Source organism: Mizuhopecten yessoensis, unplaced genomic scaffold (assembly GCF_002113885.1).
Source record: "Mizuhopecten yessoensis strain PY_sf001 unplaced genomic scaffold, ASM211388v2 scaffold2041, whole genome shotgun sequence".
Taxonomy (NCBI): Eukaryota; Metazoa; Mollusca; class Bivalvia; order Pectinida; family Pectinidae; genus Mizuhopecten; species Mizuhopecten yessoensis.
In genome coordinates, this window is record NW_018404348.1 from 284,677 (window position 1) to 298,414 (window position 13,738).

General features: G+C 34.3%; 1 protein-coding gene across 2 annotated transcripts; it reads left to right on the forward strand.

Moving 5' to 3' along the window:
* Positions 1 to 2,051: 2,051 nt before the first annotated feature.
* LOC110444400 (transcription initiation factor TFIID subunit 8-like) lies at positions 2,052 to 11,851 on the forward strand. 2 transcript variants are annotated; one of them, XM_021488782.1, is made up of 6 exons: positions 2,052 to 2,302; positions 3,575 to 3,673; positions 7,598 to 7,660; positions 8,243 to 8,367; positions 8,693 to 8,840; positions 10,773 to 11,851. In XM_021488782.1, the coding sequence occupies exons 1-6, from the start codon at positions 2,164 to 2,166 to the stop codon at positions 11,006 to 11,008; spliced, it is 810 nt and encodes a 269-aa protein (XP_021344457.1). In that variant the 5' UTR covers positions 2,052 to 2,163; the 3' UTR covers positions 11,009 to 11,851. The 2 variants fall into 2 exon arrangements, with proteins under 2 accessions (XP_021344457.1, XP_021344465.1); XM_021488790.1 differs by lacking the exon at positions 3,575 to 3,673.
* Positions 11,852 to 13,738: the final 1,887 nt, after the last annotated feature.

The window sequence follows — 13,738 nt, forward strand, 5'->3', positions numbered from 1 at the left end:
TGATATCATAAAATCTAATTTATGATATCATAAAATCTAATTTATATGATATCATAAAATCTAATTTATGATATCATAAAATCTAATTTATGATATCATAAAATCTAATTTATATGATATCATAAAATCTAATTTATGATATCATAAAATCTAATTTATGATATCATAAAATCTAATTTATGATATCATAAAATCTAATATATGATATCATAAAATCTAATTTATGATATCATAAAATCGATTTAATGATATCACATTTTGTGAATAAATTCCAAAACGGTGCCCTATAATAGTCAGCAGATCTGTACCTGTCGTTTTCTTTACAGGTTTAACTGGTTCAACCGGATACGTGAATGTACCCCTTTTGAATACAGAAAACACTTTTGAATAATGTGTGTGACCGTTTAAAACGAACAGAACCAAAAATGAAACGAAAAGAAACGTATTTTAGTTTAAACATATTGCAAAATAATTGCAAAAGGATTTGGCACAAGTTATTGCAACTTATAGATCGAAACTTATAAAAGAAACATATGGTTGGTTGGTGCACAGGCGCTTGCATCTGGTATTTAATACCTGAGCTAAAAATCAAAAATCCACTGCTTATTAAATACCAGATACAAGCGCCTGTGGTATAGCAAACTTATTTAGGTTTCTTTTTCGAAAGGGAATATATAATTTGACTTCCAAGACTTTGACATTTAACCTGCATCAATCGACGCTTGAAATCAATCTCTGCAAAATTTCTTGATAATGTTGTTTTGCAATATTTGCTGTTAAATTTTATCATATGACCTTGACCATAGGCCAATGAGCAATATTAATAGTTTCAGTCCCAACAACAATATACCGGCTAGCTTTATATTGGTATTAGTACGGACGTAGATAACATCTAATTCCGGGGTATTAGGTAATGTTTACCACTAAAAAGATATCAATTTTGACCTTCGTGACCCTGATCTTTACCATATGACCTTGCTCTTCCACCAATATATAGCACTTAACTTAAGCCCCAACAATAATACTTCATGATGTTATCCAATTTTTATTATAATAATGACCTAGTGACACTTGAATTGCCATAAATCCCACAATATATATGGATTTATGATCTTATTCTATCATTATCACTGATACAGGAATATTTGTGGTCATATTGTTCCTCTGTTCTACAAACACACTTAACATAGCTAAAAGAGGACCCAAGGGGACAGTGTACACACTTTTATAAAGATATATGTCATATCACGGACTTAGCATCTAATTCCGTGTTCATATCGTACTTTCTGAGAAATAATGATAAGAGGTTTAATCTGAAATTCAAAATTGCCACAGGATGGCCATACTGTTTTTCATATCCACAAAAAAGTGATGTTGCATAATAAAAATTAATTATGATACAATGAACTATCTATAAAATTTAAGAAAGATATGTCCTGTTACATTCTGACAAACTTTAACAATTAAACCCAAGATAGCCACCTGGCAGTCATATATTAATTCTTCTTCAAATCCATAAAAAAGCAGCAAAATTAACATTGCACAGCTAGGACCCAAGGGAAACATAGCTATGTTCTAAATTTGAGGAAGATATATATAATTTTTATTTAATAATATATTTTCTTCATATCCATGTATGATACAACTCTGACGATTCTGAAATGAAAGATGGCCAACTGGCGGCCATATTTTTCGTCAAAAATTCAACTTGAAATATATAGCCTCTCTTTTCTGAGCCCGGATGCTTATTTGTTCAATATATCGTTCTTCATTCTCAGAAGTGAAAGTAATTACCACTGAGAATGTGATCTAATTTATTACAATTCTTAAAGAAGGTTTATTAGAAAAACAAACAAATAATAAAATAAATAACCTATCTGAAATAAATAAATAAGTATTAAATTGTCATTTTATTGATTTGAAAATGCTTAAATAATATAAAATTCAGATAAGGGAGAAAAAAGGCAAGCGCCGAATCTCAGAACAGACAGCTCAGCTGCTTTACGTATTTTCCGGAATAATATACCTTTTTTGGTTCTAAAAGTGTATGTTTTCAAAGATGGCGTCGCCCATGGAGTAGAACTTGCGACGTGAGGATTTTCTGTGATTATTTACGAATTGATGCAAATTTAGAGATCTGAATTGTTTAGCAACGGCTAGATAATGGCATCAAGTATGGATCCACGAGAGGTTTCGCGCAGAAAAGCCCTCAAAGTAGCGGTTTCCGCTCTCGTGTATGAAGTTGGATTTGAAAAAGCTGAAGAATCTGTGTTGGAAACCCTAACCGAAATGTTGCAAAGTTGTAAGTGTGTATGTCAGCTATGTTCGCTTTTGTTTATGATGTCTCCCATTTTTCCAATTCCGTTAACAAGCTGAGTAATAAGGGCCTAGTTCCTGAGCGTCGAATGCGTTGGCCTGGATATATCCAAATAATATCCAAATGCTTATAACTACATATATATCCAAATAGTGTTCAACGTCAGGCAGCCAGATTTGCCACTGGAAATTACTTCTCCAGAGATTCTGGATGTGTAACCAGCATGCTTCACCAGCTGGGGTGGGAGCCCCTGGAATACAGAAGGGCCAGGAGCAGAGTCATCATGCACCATCTGATCCATTACACCACCAACAGGACACATGGCCAACAACATCAGGGAAATCAGGACCAGGGTCGATGTGTACAAACAGTGAAACACTCATTCTTACCAGCTACCATCAGAATGTGGAATACCATCCCGCCGTTTGTGAGGACACTTAACACCACTTGACAGCTTTCGGAACGTCATGCAAACCATTGACGTCTCCGTGCTACTCCACAGATATTAGAGAACTGTGTTTTTATCCTTTAATTGTAAATAAAAGTTTTTAGCTGTTCGCCCACCACGCACTGGAGTATTTTCACTCAAAATGAGTCAATTTCATACCGGAAGAAGAAGAAGAAATAAACTGAGAAGTTTAACAGGTACTGGAGCACCGGCAAATCTGCCTATATCTGATCATATAGCTATATTTGCCAGTGCTCCAGTACCTGTTTAAGTTAGTTAAGTTTGAGCACAGGTTACAGCCTCGTCTGTCATTACACCCATAATATAAACGTATGGGTATATTGACAGACGAGGTTGGTACTTGTGGTTTAAGTTAAGTTTATAATCATTTCCAGTACAGGGGTAGACAATCCTCTTCTCCAGATTAAAAAATCATACAATACTGTACATAATATAGACTGTTTAGTTCTATTAATGCAAATAGTTCTATATATATGCTAGATCTAGATCTTTGTTCTCCCACTAATTATCCGGTCTAACAGTTTGTATTAGGTGCGGATATTACATTCTCGGGTAATATACTCCATACACGTGCAGCTCTCACGGTGAAAGTCTCAGTTTCTCCTACATTTGTAGATGTTGAATTTGTCCGTTGTGGAATAAGTTTCTTTGAATTCCCTCTTACACTGTGATTGGTGTAGAGTAGAAGCATCAAACCTAACACCTACGTATTGAATTCATAAAGATACCTTTTTGTTTAGTGAGATATTGTATGTTTATCCAAGGTGTATTTTATTTTGTGTTGACAGTTTTAACAGAATTGGGGCGTAGTTGCAGAGGTTATGCAGAGCTGGCTGGGAGGTCTGAAGGAATGATGACCGATGTTTTCATGGCACTAGTAGACATGGGTATGAATGATAAGTAATTGTATATGAGGAAATTTACTTGCATAAAGGGAACTAATTACACTATTTCCAAGGAAACATTTTGTGTCAATTTATACTACCTTAAATAAAACTTACTTCCCCTGTTGAGTTATTAGCTCACGGTCACCTGGTTACCTGATGTCATGGCTAAATCATCCCTCCACTGATGTGTGTTCTTTATCCATTCTTATCCTTTTTTCTTTAGAACACTATTAGTCCAAAGCCACTGAAAGGAATTGCACTAAAATCCTTTGTTCCTTTTAATTCAGTTTCTATATTTTAAATGGTGAACATTTAGAGTGGTACAATTATGACAGTTTTTCAGTGATATATATTTAAAAATTTAGATCATGTACCTGGAATGTTTCTTGATTCTTGGAAAAGGCTACTCATGATGGCCCATTTTCAGGAAGAGTTTTGATTCTAATTGATCTTTTTTTTTTAAATGGAATGCTAAACTCGCAGTGAAATTTTGTCTGTTTTTTTTCGGCCATGATTAGTACCCAAATTGGTACATATACACCATATCAAAGGCTATGAAACTTATTTTTATTTCTGCTAGTTGATGGCCGATTGCAACAATATTTTTGGTTTTACGGTTCATTCTTATATAGGAAATCCTTTGAAGTTTAGTTATAGCCTGTTTCAACTAAGAATGTCAACTCATTTTGTAGATATGATACTAAAGTCAATAATAAAATGGATACAAAGTTTTTATTTCATATAACTGTAATACACATTTAACACAGAACTAAGTAATAGAAAATATTCATTAAATATTAATTTTTACATTATATGAAAAAGAAAAATAACATTACATTATATGAAAAAAAAAATATCCTTAATTTAAGCCACATTGATACTAACATCAGCAATAAAATACAGTTTCTATTCCTACATATAACAGTAATACACATTTAATACAGCACTAAAAGATAGCCATTATTAAACAAACATATAAACAGTAAACCTTTCTTGAGCTAAAGTAGAGGAAGAATATTGCATGAATGATGTNAAACTGTGAGAGCTTGTGTTCTTTTTTCCCTACTTTGATACCCTTAATTTTTGCATTGTTTTTAACCATAATTGCCAATATTTCTGCCACAAGTATACAAAGATGACAGCCGCGTTCTATAGTGAAAAATTCTGATAACCTACCATTTTGTATAATAGCTGATGAAGTGTCTTTATATAGTGTATTGATCCAATGTCTGATACTGGGTCCAAAATTAAAAAAAAAAGATTACTTTGTCTATAAACTTCCATGATACCAAGTCGAAGGCCTTTTCAAAATCTATTAAAACCAATAATCCAGGAATGTCATTATTTTCTGTATAATTCATTATGTCATATATTAATCTAGTATTCTGGAAGTATTCTTGAAAGACCCCTGAAAGTGACCCATTGAATGCTAGTTTTAAGTCCATATATTAAGTTTTCTTAATCAATCATTTTGAGTCCACCCTCACTATAGTCTTGAACAATTGTTTAGCGTTTTATTCCATCAATTGGTGATTGCCAGACAATTATTCATTTATTTTTTGTTCAATGATTGAATTATGTTTTTACTTGGAGTAGGGAGAGATATAAACAGGTGATTCATTTTTGCAATGATAAGAGATTTAAGAACAGTTATTCTCCTTATAGGTGTTAAAATTCTTCTTGACCATTGATGTAACTTGCCATCTATAATACTAATAATTTTGTTGAAATGACAGAGAAATCAATCCCAAGTAAGGTAAAATTGGTTGTTTTTACTTATAACCCTGATATTTTAGCATATTTATATCATATACAGATTTTGTGCCATTTAAAATAACAGATGTGTCATCAGCGAACTGTGAGAGCCTGTGTTCTTTGTTATTTATGTTTATGCCCTAATTTTTTTATTGTTTTTTACCATGATAGCTAATATTTCAATTACCAAAAGAAATAAGTAAGATGATACCGAATCCCCTTGTCTACAGACCCTTTTTATGTCTACAAAGTTGGGTTAAAAACCATTCTGTATGATAGCCGAAGAAGTATTTGTATTAAAACATAACAGATAATAATACCAAACTGAAGTCACACAAGTTAAACACAATTCATAGAAATCTGAAAATAAGTACAGGTTTAACCAATATATGACAATAATTATAAGATAATTCACACAAATCTGAAAATACAAGTTTAACTAATATATATTAATAAATATACGACTGATTCTGAAAACTGTTCTAAATATTAATTATTATTTGGCAATTATTAGCAAATCAATCAATCATTTATTTTATTTAAGCGTCACATGTTAATACAAACATAAAAACAGGTATCTGAGAAATTTAAACATGAAACTATAATTAACCCCTGCAAAATTCTCCAAAATTTCGTCGACCATATCATTTTACGGGTTTTCTGATATGTTTACTTTGAAATCATCGTGTACTCTTTAAAATGTTCCTGAATTTTTTTTGGAGGAAATGCTGATAAATATCTCTTTTGTTATACTGTTGTTACACATTCTTTGTTAAGTAAAATATGAAATATTAATATAAACTTTATTTATTTTAGAACAATTATGAAACAATTTATTTCAACTTATATAAATCACTCTTGTTGGCCCGGATGTTAGCGTGTGGGGGGTCTTAGTGTAGGAGGAAACTGGAATACCCGGAGAAAACCCACGTCGTCAGGCAGGTGACCCCAACCTTTTCACGTCCGATCGGGGAATCGAACCCCGGCCGCCTTGGTGAAAGGCAAGTGCACCACCCCACCACCCATGTCTGTGTACTTCGTTAAGTACGAGACACAGATCTCCAATCCCAGGAGGAATACGGAAATATGGCTTGATATAAGATACTCTTATTTCTAAAAACACAGGACAAATAAGAATGAAATGAAACTTCTCCTCATCATCTCCAATATCATACAGCAAAGATAATCTCTGGTTTCAAGGCAATGCAATGTATCTACCAGTCTATATATTATATAAAGTTATGTACCTGCAATCCGTATTTCACAAGAATATGTTTATATTTTCTAAGAAACAGTTTGGTAAAAAATCACTGTAGATCAAAACAGTCAAGAATGTGTTTATACAACATACATTTTGAAGATGTCTCAAATATGTTAAGCATTTCCTGAATGAAAATATCCTTTATACGTTGTATAACAAAAATAATTTCTCATTTGGTACATATTGTGCCAACCACACATCTCTAAAACTCAACTTGGTTTCCTATGATAAAGCTTTAAAAAATCATCATAAGAGGCCCTAAAACTAGTTACCAGTCTTCAGTATTTTCAACCAGTACTAAATAATAACAATAGCAATCTTGCGGATTGGTCGAGTGGTTAACACTCCGGCCTTCCACGCAGGCGGCCGGGGTTCAATCCCCGAAGTCGTCGTCGTACGCATGGAATATTCAGAGAAAGTGTTTTTCTCCTGCCCACAACTCCAACAACCCAGGTGGAGTATAAAATTGTCTGGGGTTGATGTTGCAGTATCTGTGGTGCTGTTGCATTCAACTGAGGTGTCACTATAAATGATACCGTTGGAAGCACGGTCCCACTACAAACAGAACAAAATACATCTCCAGCACACACACACGCATACACTTATAGGGAGATATTAGCCAGGTGGCATAGGACTAGTAGTAAGCGCCTGATAAAGCATCTCCTACCAATTCCTCAAGTTGTATTGATTAATGTATATGCTAATTGTATTGATTGTAAAAAAAATGTATATCTATGTACTGTAAAGCGCTTTAGAGTGACTTACGTTGGCTAGATAGGGCGCTATATCAAATGCTGTATATTTTTTATTATTATTATATGCAAAGGAAACTTGAAACCAAGTTCAAAGTAGATCATGACATGATTTCCTAAGGATTCTTTTGTCATACATACTTCTTTCTGCAACAGGCCAAAATGTGCAATCCATCCAGTCACACGCTCGTCGACACACCAAGAGTGTCTTCTTACCACGTAAGTAATTCTGTAGTTGACTGATCATCGCAGGATTGGTTTGGTTACTATAGTAACAAGTTGGTTATCATTGAAATACAATCATGTAGCTTCATATCATCCCTGTTAGTCAACTCAGAAGGTTAATAATGCTTTTGCGTGTGAAGGAAATATAAGTTCAAATTTAAACAGAGATACTGTGTTTTTCTGAAGAATTAGTCATAAACCAGTAATGCTACATGTATTAATATTAGCTAATAGTATTCTATCTTTAAATAGGCATCTTAATTCATTATCTTCAGCCTCTGAATACTTTTAAGCCATATTGATTGTTCAATATTTTTGGAATGCAACTGGACCATTGGAGAGCATGAATACCATGTTTTGTCATTACCAGTATTATGTTTCATGATCATGGTCCTTGAAATAGCTAGTTTCTGAGAAATAGTGGTTACAGACAGACTGACCGACTGAATAAGAGATTTCAATTATGGATGTATAATGATTTGATTGACCCAACATCTGATGAGGGTAGACTTAAAAATCCCAGCTGTTGTATGAATTACTATACTAATGACACATTTGTAACCTTTCCTATTTTAGCAGCTCACACTGCAGCCCCAACCACCCTAAAGACACTACAAGTGGGGGACAGGCCGTCGCATCCTTCACACATTCCCGATCATTTACCCGCCTTCCCAGACCCCCACACCTATATAAGGACACTGGTAAGTCTTGTTCAGTCATGAGATAATTTGAAATTCGGTCTGTCATTAACTTGCTGCTATAGGTGATTTTATTTGAACTTCTATGGAAGTATCAAAATCTATGAACAAATGTCTCGAGTACATAAATATTACAAGTAAATTCAGGAGACAATGCATTGCATGTGGTTTCAAGAGAGTCTTATTGATAAATTTAAAATTCAGCTACAATGTGAAATTATCATTTACTTTTTGGTATTGCTAGCTTTGTTTTCATTAAACTGATTGCATGGTACAATGAAGACTCGTTACACTGTAGTAGAATATTCATTGCTGTTTTTCTAACTAGACAAACAAAGCTCCAGTCACAGAGTACCAACTGGTGCGTGAAAAGGCTGCCTCACAGAAGCGTGACATCGAGCGGGCTCTGACACGCTTTATTGCCAAAACCGGGGAGACACAGATGTTGTTTCCTGACAATACAGAAGCATATCCTTGTAAGTAAAGACAATTCCCAGACAAGGATTCCTGAAGAGTGTATGTAACTGGTAGAGAGGACACATGATCTTAACTGATGTCTCACAGCTGAAGCTTTGACTTAGATTGGTGTTATATGGATTCATGGTAGCCCTATATTTTTAGAGCTCACCTGGCCACAAGTAGCCAATTTAAAAGCTGTGTCATAGTGTTCAGCTGTCTTTCAATTCAAGTTTTCCTTTAAAATGCTACTGGTCAGGAACTTATGAAAAGATTTGACCAACTTTTGTTTGGAGGATTGTTGGGCCAAAGAGAATAAACATTGTTTAAATGGAGGGTGATGCCCCCATAGGGGCAGAAGAGTGGGTCATAGGGGAAAATAGATATATCTTTTGAAATCCTATTTCTTGAGTATGGGTTAAAGGATTAGACTTAAATTGGTTTGGAGCGTTTTAGGCCAAGGAGCATTAACATTGTATAAACAAAGGGCCACATCCAAGCTGGGGCAGAGGGGTTGAGAAATGCCTGAAAATAAGTATTTGGTCAAGAGCATCCTTAACTGAGGGCAGTTACATTTAAAAGCACAGATGAGTCACTTATATATTGTAAGTGCCTCTTCTCTGTCTAATAGAAGCCAACAGGATAAATGCTTGATTTTGAAAATTTGTTGTAGAGATGCTTGAATACTTCAATGGTTTCAGTGATAACATGAAGACTCTAATGGTTTCAGTGATAACATGAAGACTCTAATGGTTTCAGTGATAACATTGACGCTAATGGTTTCAGTGATAACATGAACACTCTAATATGGTTTCAGTGATAATATGAAGACTAATGGTTTCAATGATAACATGAACACTATTATGATTTCAGTGATAACGTAAACACTAATGGTTTCAGTGATAACATGAACACTCTAATGGTTTCAGTGATAATATGAACACTAATGGTTTCAGTGATAATGTGAACATTCTAATGGTTTCAGTGATAATATGAACGCTAATGGTTTCAGTGATAACATGAACTCTCTAATGATTTCAGTGATTACGTGAACACTCTAATGGTTTCAATGATAACATGAACACTGTTATGATTTCAGTGATAACGTGAACACTCTAATGGTTTCAGTGATAACGTGAACACTCTAATGGTTTCATTGAAAACATGAACACTCTAATGGTTTCAGTGATAATATGAACACTAATGATTTCAGTGATAACATGAACACTCTAATGGTTTCAGTGATAATATGAACACTCTAATGGTTTCAGTGATAATATGAAGACTAATGGTTTCAGTGATAACATGAAGACTTATGGTTTCAGTGATAACATGAACTTTCTAATGGTTTCAGTGATAATATGAACACTCTAATGGTTTCAGTGATAATATGAACACTAATGGTTTCAGTGATAACATGAACTTTCTAATGGTTTCAGTGAAAACATGAACACTCTAATGGTTTCAGTGATAATATGAACACTCTAATGGTTTCAGTGATAACATGAACACTCTAATGGTTTCAGTGATAATGTGAACACTCTAATGGTTTCAGTGATAATGTGAACACTCTAATGGTTTCAGTGATAATATGAACGCTAATGGTTTCAGTGATAACATGAACTCTCTAATGATTTCAGTGATAACGTGAACACTAATGGTTTCAGTGATAACATGAAACTTATGGTTTCAGTGAAAACATGAACACACTAATGGTTTCAGTGATAACATAAACACTTATGGTTTCAGTGATAACATGAACACTCTTATGGTTTCAGTGATAACGTGAACACTCTAATGGTTTCAGTGATAACATGAACATTCTAATGGTTTCAGTGATAACATGAACTTTCTAATGGTTTCAGTGATAATGTGAACACTCTAATGGTTTCAGTGATAACGTGAACACTCTAATGGTTTCAGTGAAAACATGAACACTCTAATGGTTTCAGTGATTGCAGTCAAGCCTAATCCCCTACCTTACCTGGATGCTCTGTTGTGCAAGGAGCAGGATCAGGTCAATGAGGGATCGTCCATGGATGAAAGTGACAAAAAGGTCAAAGGCCAAGAGACAGGTCAACAGATTGGGGGACAAGGAGACTCTCAGGATGTGGAATCCATTGACAATCCATATCTACGCCCAGTCAAGCTTTCTAGGTTCAAGAAGAAAAACAAAGTAACTAGTTGACCTGAATTTATCTGATGAACTACATTTGTGATACAAATTATCAATGTTATGGACCACATGTAAGCTCACTGATGTTGGAAGTATATGCAATGTACATATGCATTACACATTAGGATGTATCTGGTACCATCATTTATACCATACTAATGTGTTCATGGTGACAGACAGAGCTGTCACAGGTGAGACATTTAGCGGTTTGGTGGAGGACAGTAGCCATGCTGAGGTGTACAATATTTCTGTCTCCCATACCTGTTGTTAAAGGAGAGCTTTTCCTTACAGGTTTTTTCCAGATAAGATGTTGAAATCACTGCCGAGATTTGTGCTCATATTGTCTGGAATCCACATTACAGAACTGTGAAGTCTGCTGTATATTCGTACAATAAAGATAACTGGATAACAAGCAGTCAGCCTCTCTGTGATGTAGACTGAGAATGTCCAACTCCCTGTAATAATGTTTTTGAGGTTATGAACTAGGCAGAGGCTGGTTATGGAATTTAAAACAACATTTTCCTTGGGACAAATTTCTCAGTTGACATCGCACAGAAGTGATAAATTATTGTAACAATCAGTTGTAGGGTTTTGTTGCTGAAACCAATCTCTTGAATTAGACTATATTATCTCATAACTGTTAGCGTAGGGTAGCAGTCCCAAGTAGAACACAACATTTTACTTTTTCACTGAAAGCTTTTGTATATATGAAATCCTATAACTTGATTCCAATATTTGGTTTTGTAACTAGTAATTAACTCCCTGGGCCATTTAAAGGGGCCGGTCGGGGAAAAAATTACAAAATAAATGGGTCTAAATGCGTTCTCTGGCCTTCCAAAAGTTATACAATTGCAATATGATGGTCGAGATCTGCTTGCAATGTCCAGTTTTGACCACTGAAATCTCGGGGAAGCCCCGCGTAAATTTAGCGCAGATCTATTTATATGTCAGGTGGTTGTTTCGAAAGTGAAGCAGTGAAGATAACAATAATAGCACGCCGTCTATCAGCCATGTCGGACTTAACAAGCAGACAAGACTGAAAACAGGTCATGTATGATGCAATTGTAGTATTCCTACCTATATGTTGTTGTTATATATAACGGTATTGATACCTCGTGCCTGTCATGACTTTTGCATGCATCTTTTTCTTTCGCCACGATGTTTACATTTGACCTTGTTGATGACACGCATGCGGTAAAATTGCTTCACTGATCTGGGTCAATTGAGAGTTTTAGACTGTCGGGTGACGATTTAAGATTTCTTTAATATAATTATAATTTTTACTCTTAGGGAGTGAATTTCAGCAAAATTTGAATCGGTATATTTCATAAGAAGGTATTTTAAACATGTGTATGCCATTTTAGCAAATATGACATTTTTTCCCCGACCAGACCCTTTAAGCAACAGTTCCTGTTTCTTTGATCTGAAAATTCCTTCAATTCCTGATTATTTTTGAGTTCTGAATTAAGTGATTACACTTAAAATTACTGATATCTAGATCTGAAATAAGCAGACAATTTCATTGTCATTTCAATCTCTCGGCCGACATATTACAGTACATGTAATTTTTTTGTCATTTAAAAATGTATAGGAATCATAAATTTTATGGTGCAGATACAAAATTGAGATGATTTCATCCCCTCCCCCCTCCATATAGGTGGGAACCTAAATGGTGCACATAATTTGCGTTCTTTATGGTGATGACGGGAGTGACTCGATACAAATGAGATCCAACGTCTGTGTTCCGTTAGTTGCAAAGATTTGATAGCCTTTTGTGGATGCATTCCTAATTGAATTCAATAGTACAGCACAACAAGTAATCAGAAGTCAAATTAAAGATTACTGGGCAACATACACTTGAAGGTGATGGTGATCAAAGTTTTATTACGATGTTGACATGTTTCAACACATAAGGTGTGCTCCCGACATTAGGAATTAAGTTAATTTGTGATTGTAAACTAGAGTAAGAGATGTATGCGAGTGCAAACCAACTATTCTGGTGAAGTTATAGTGCCGTTAGTTGGTAAACATGTTATGTTCCGGCGGGAACAATTGTCACACTGCTATTGTGATGATTACTGAATAAATTGTTGAACTGGTACATTTTCTGGGTTTTCATTCCACTACGGATAACAATCAAATAATCCTTCATTTGTGGTTTATTCGTGCGACTTCTTCAAGTTAGCACCTAGATTGCTCCTGTAATGAACTGTTCGTTTTTGGTAGCCCTTTCGTTAATAAGGTAATAGAATTGTGTCGCCATTTCTCAGTAGAATTTCTTCAAATTTTGTAGCAATATTGCTTTGAAGTAAAGAAACATTTCTGCCACAAAAAAAATATAGGTTGTCAGAAATGTTAGGATTTTAAATGGAAATCTATGTAAAAATGAGTGAATTTTGAAAAAAAAATGAAACGTGCAATGTTTTGCAAAATAATGTCAATCAAAATGATACTGACATAGATTAGTATTGCATTAATGTATATCAATTTCAAAAATGCTGAAATTGTGTAAAATTGATTATCTATAAACGATTAAAAATTGACATTTAATAATAAAACCATATACACATAGTAATTGCAGGTAAGAGTTAATTAAAAAACAACTGAATTAATGCCTGGATCGCTTTGAAATAATTTAATATTGAAAGAACACACTGTTCTGTCAATAATAAACATACAATATTCATCAGTTTAATATTAAACATTAGAATATGCAGAAATTGTGATACTGTCTCCCTACAT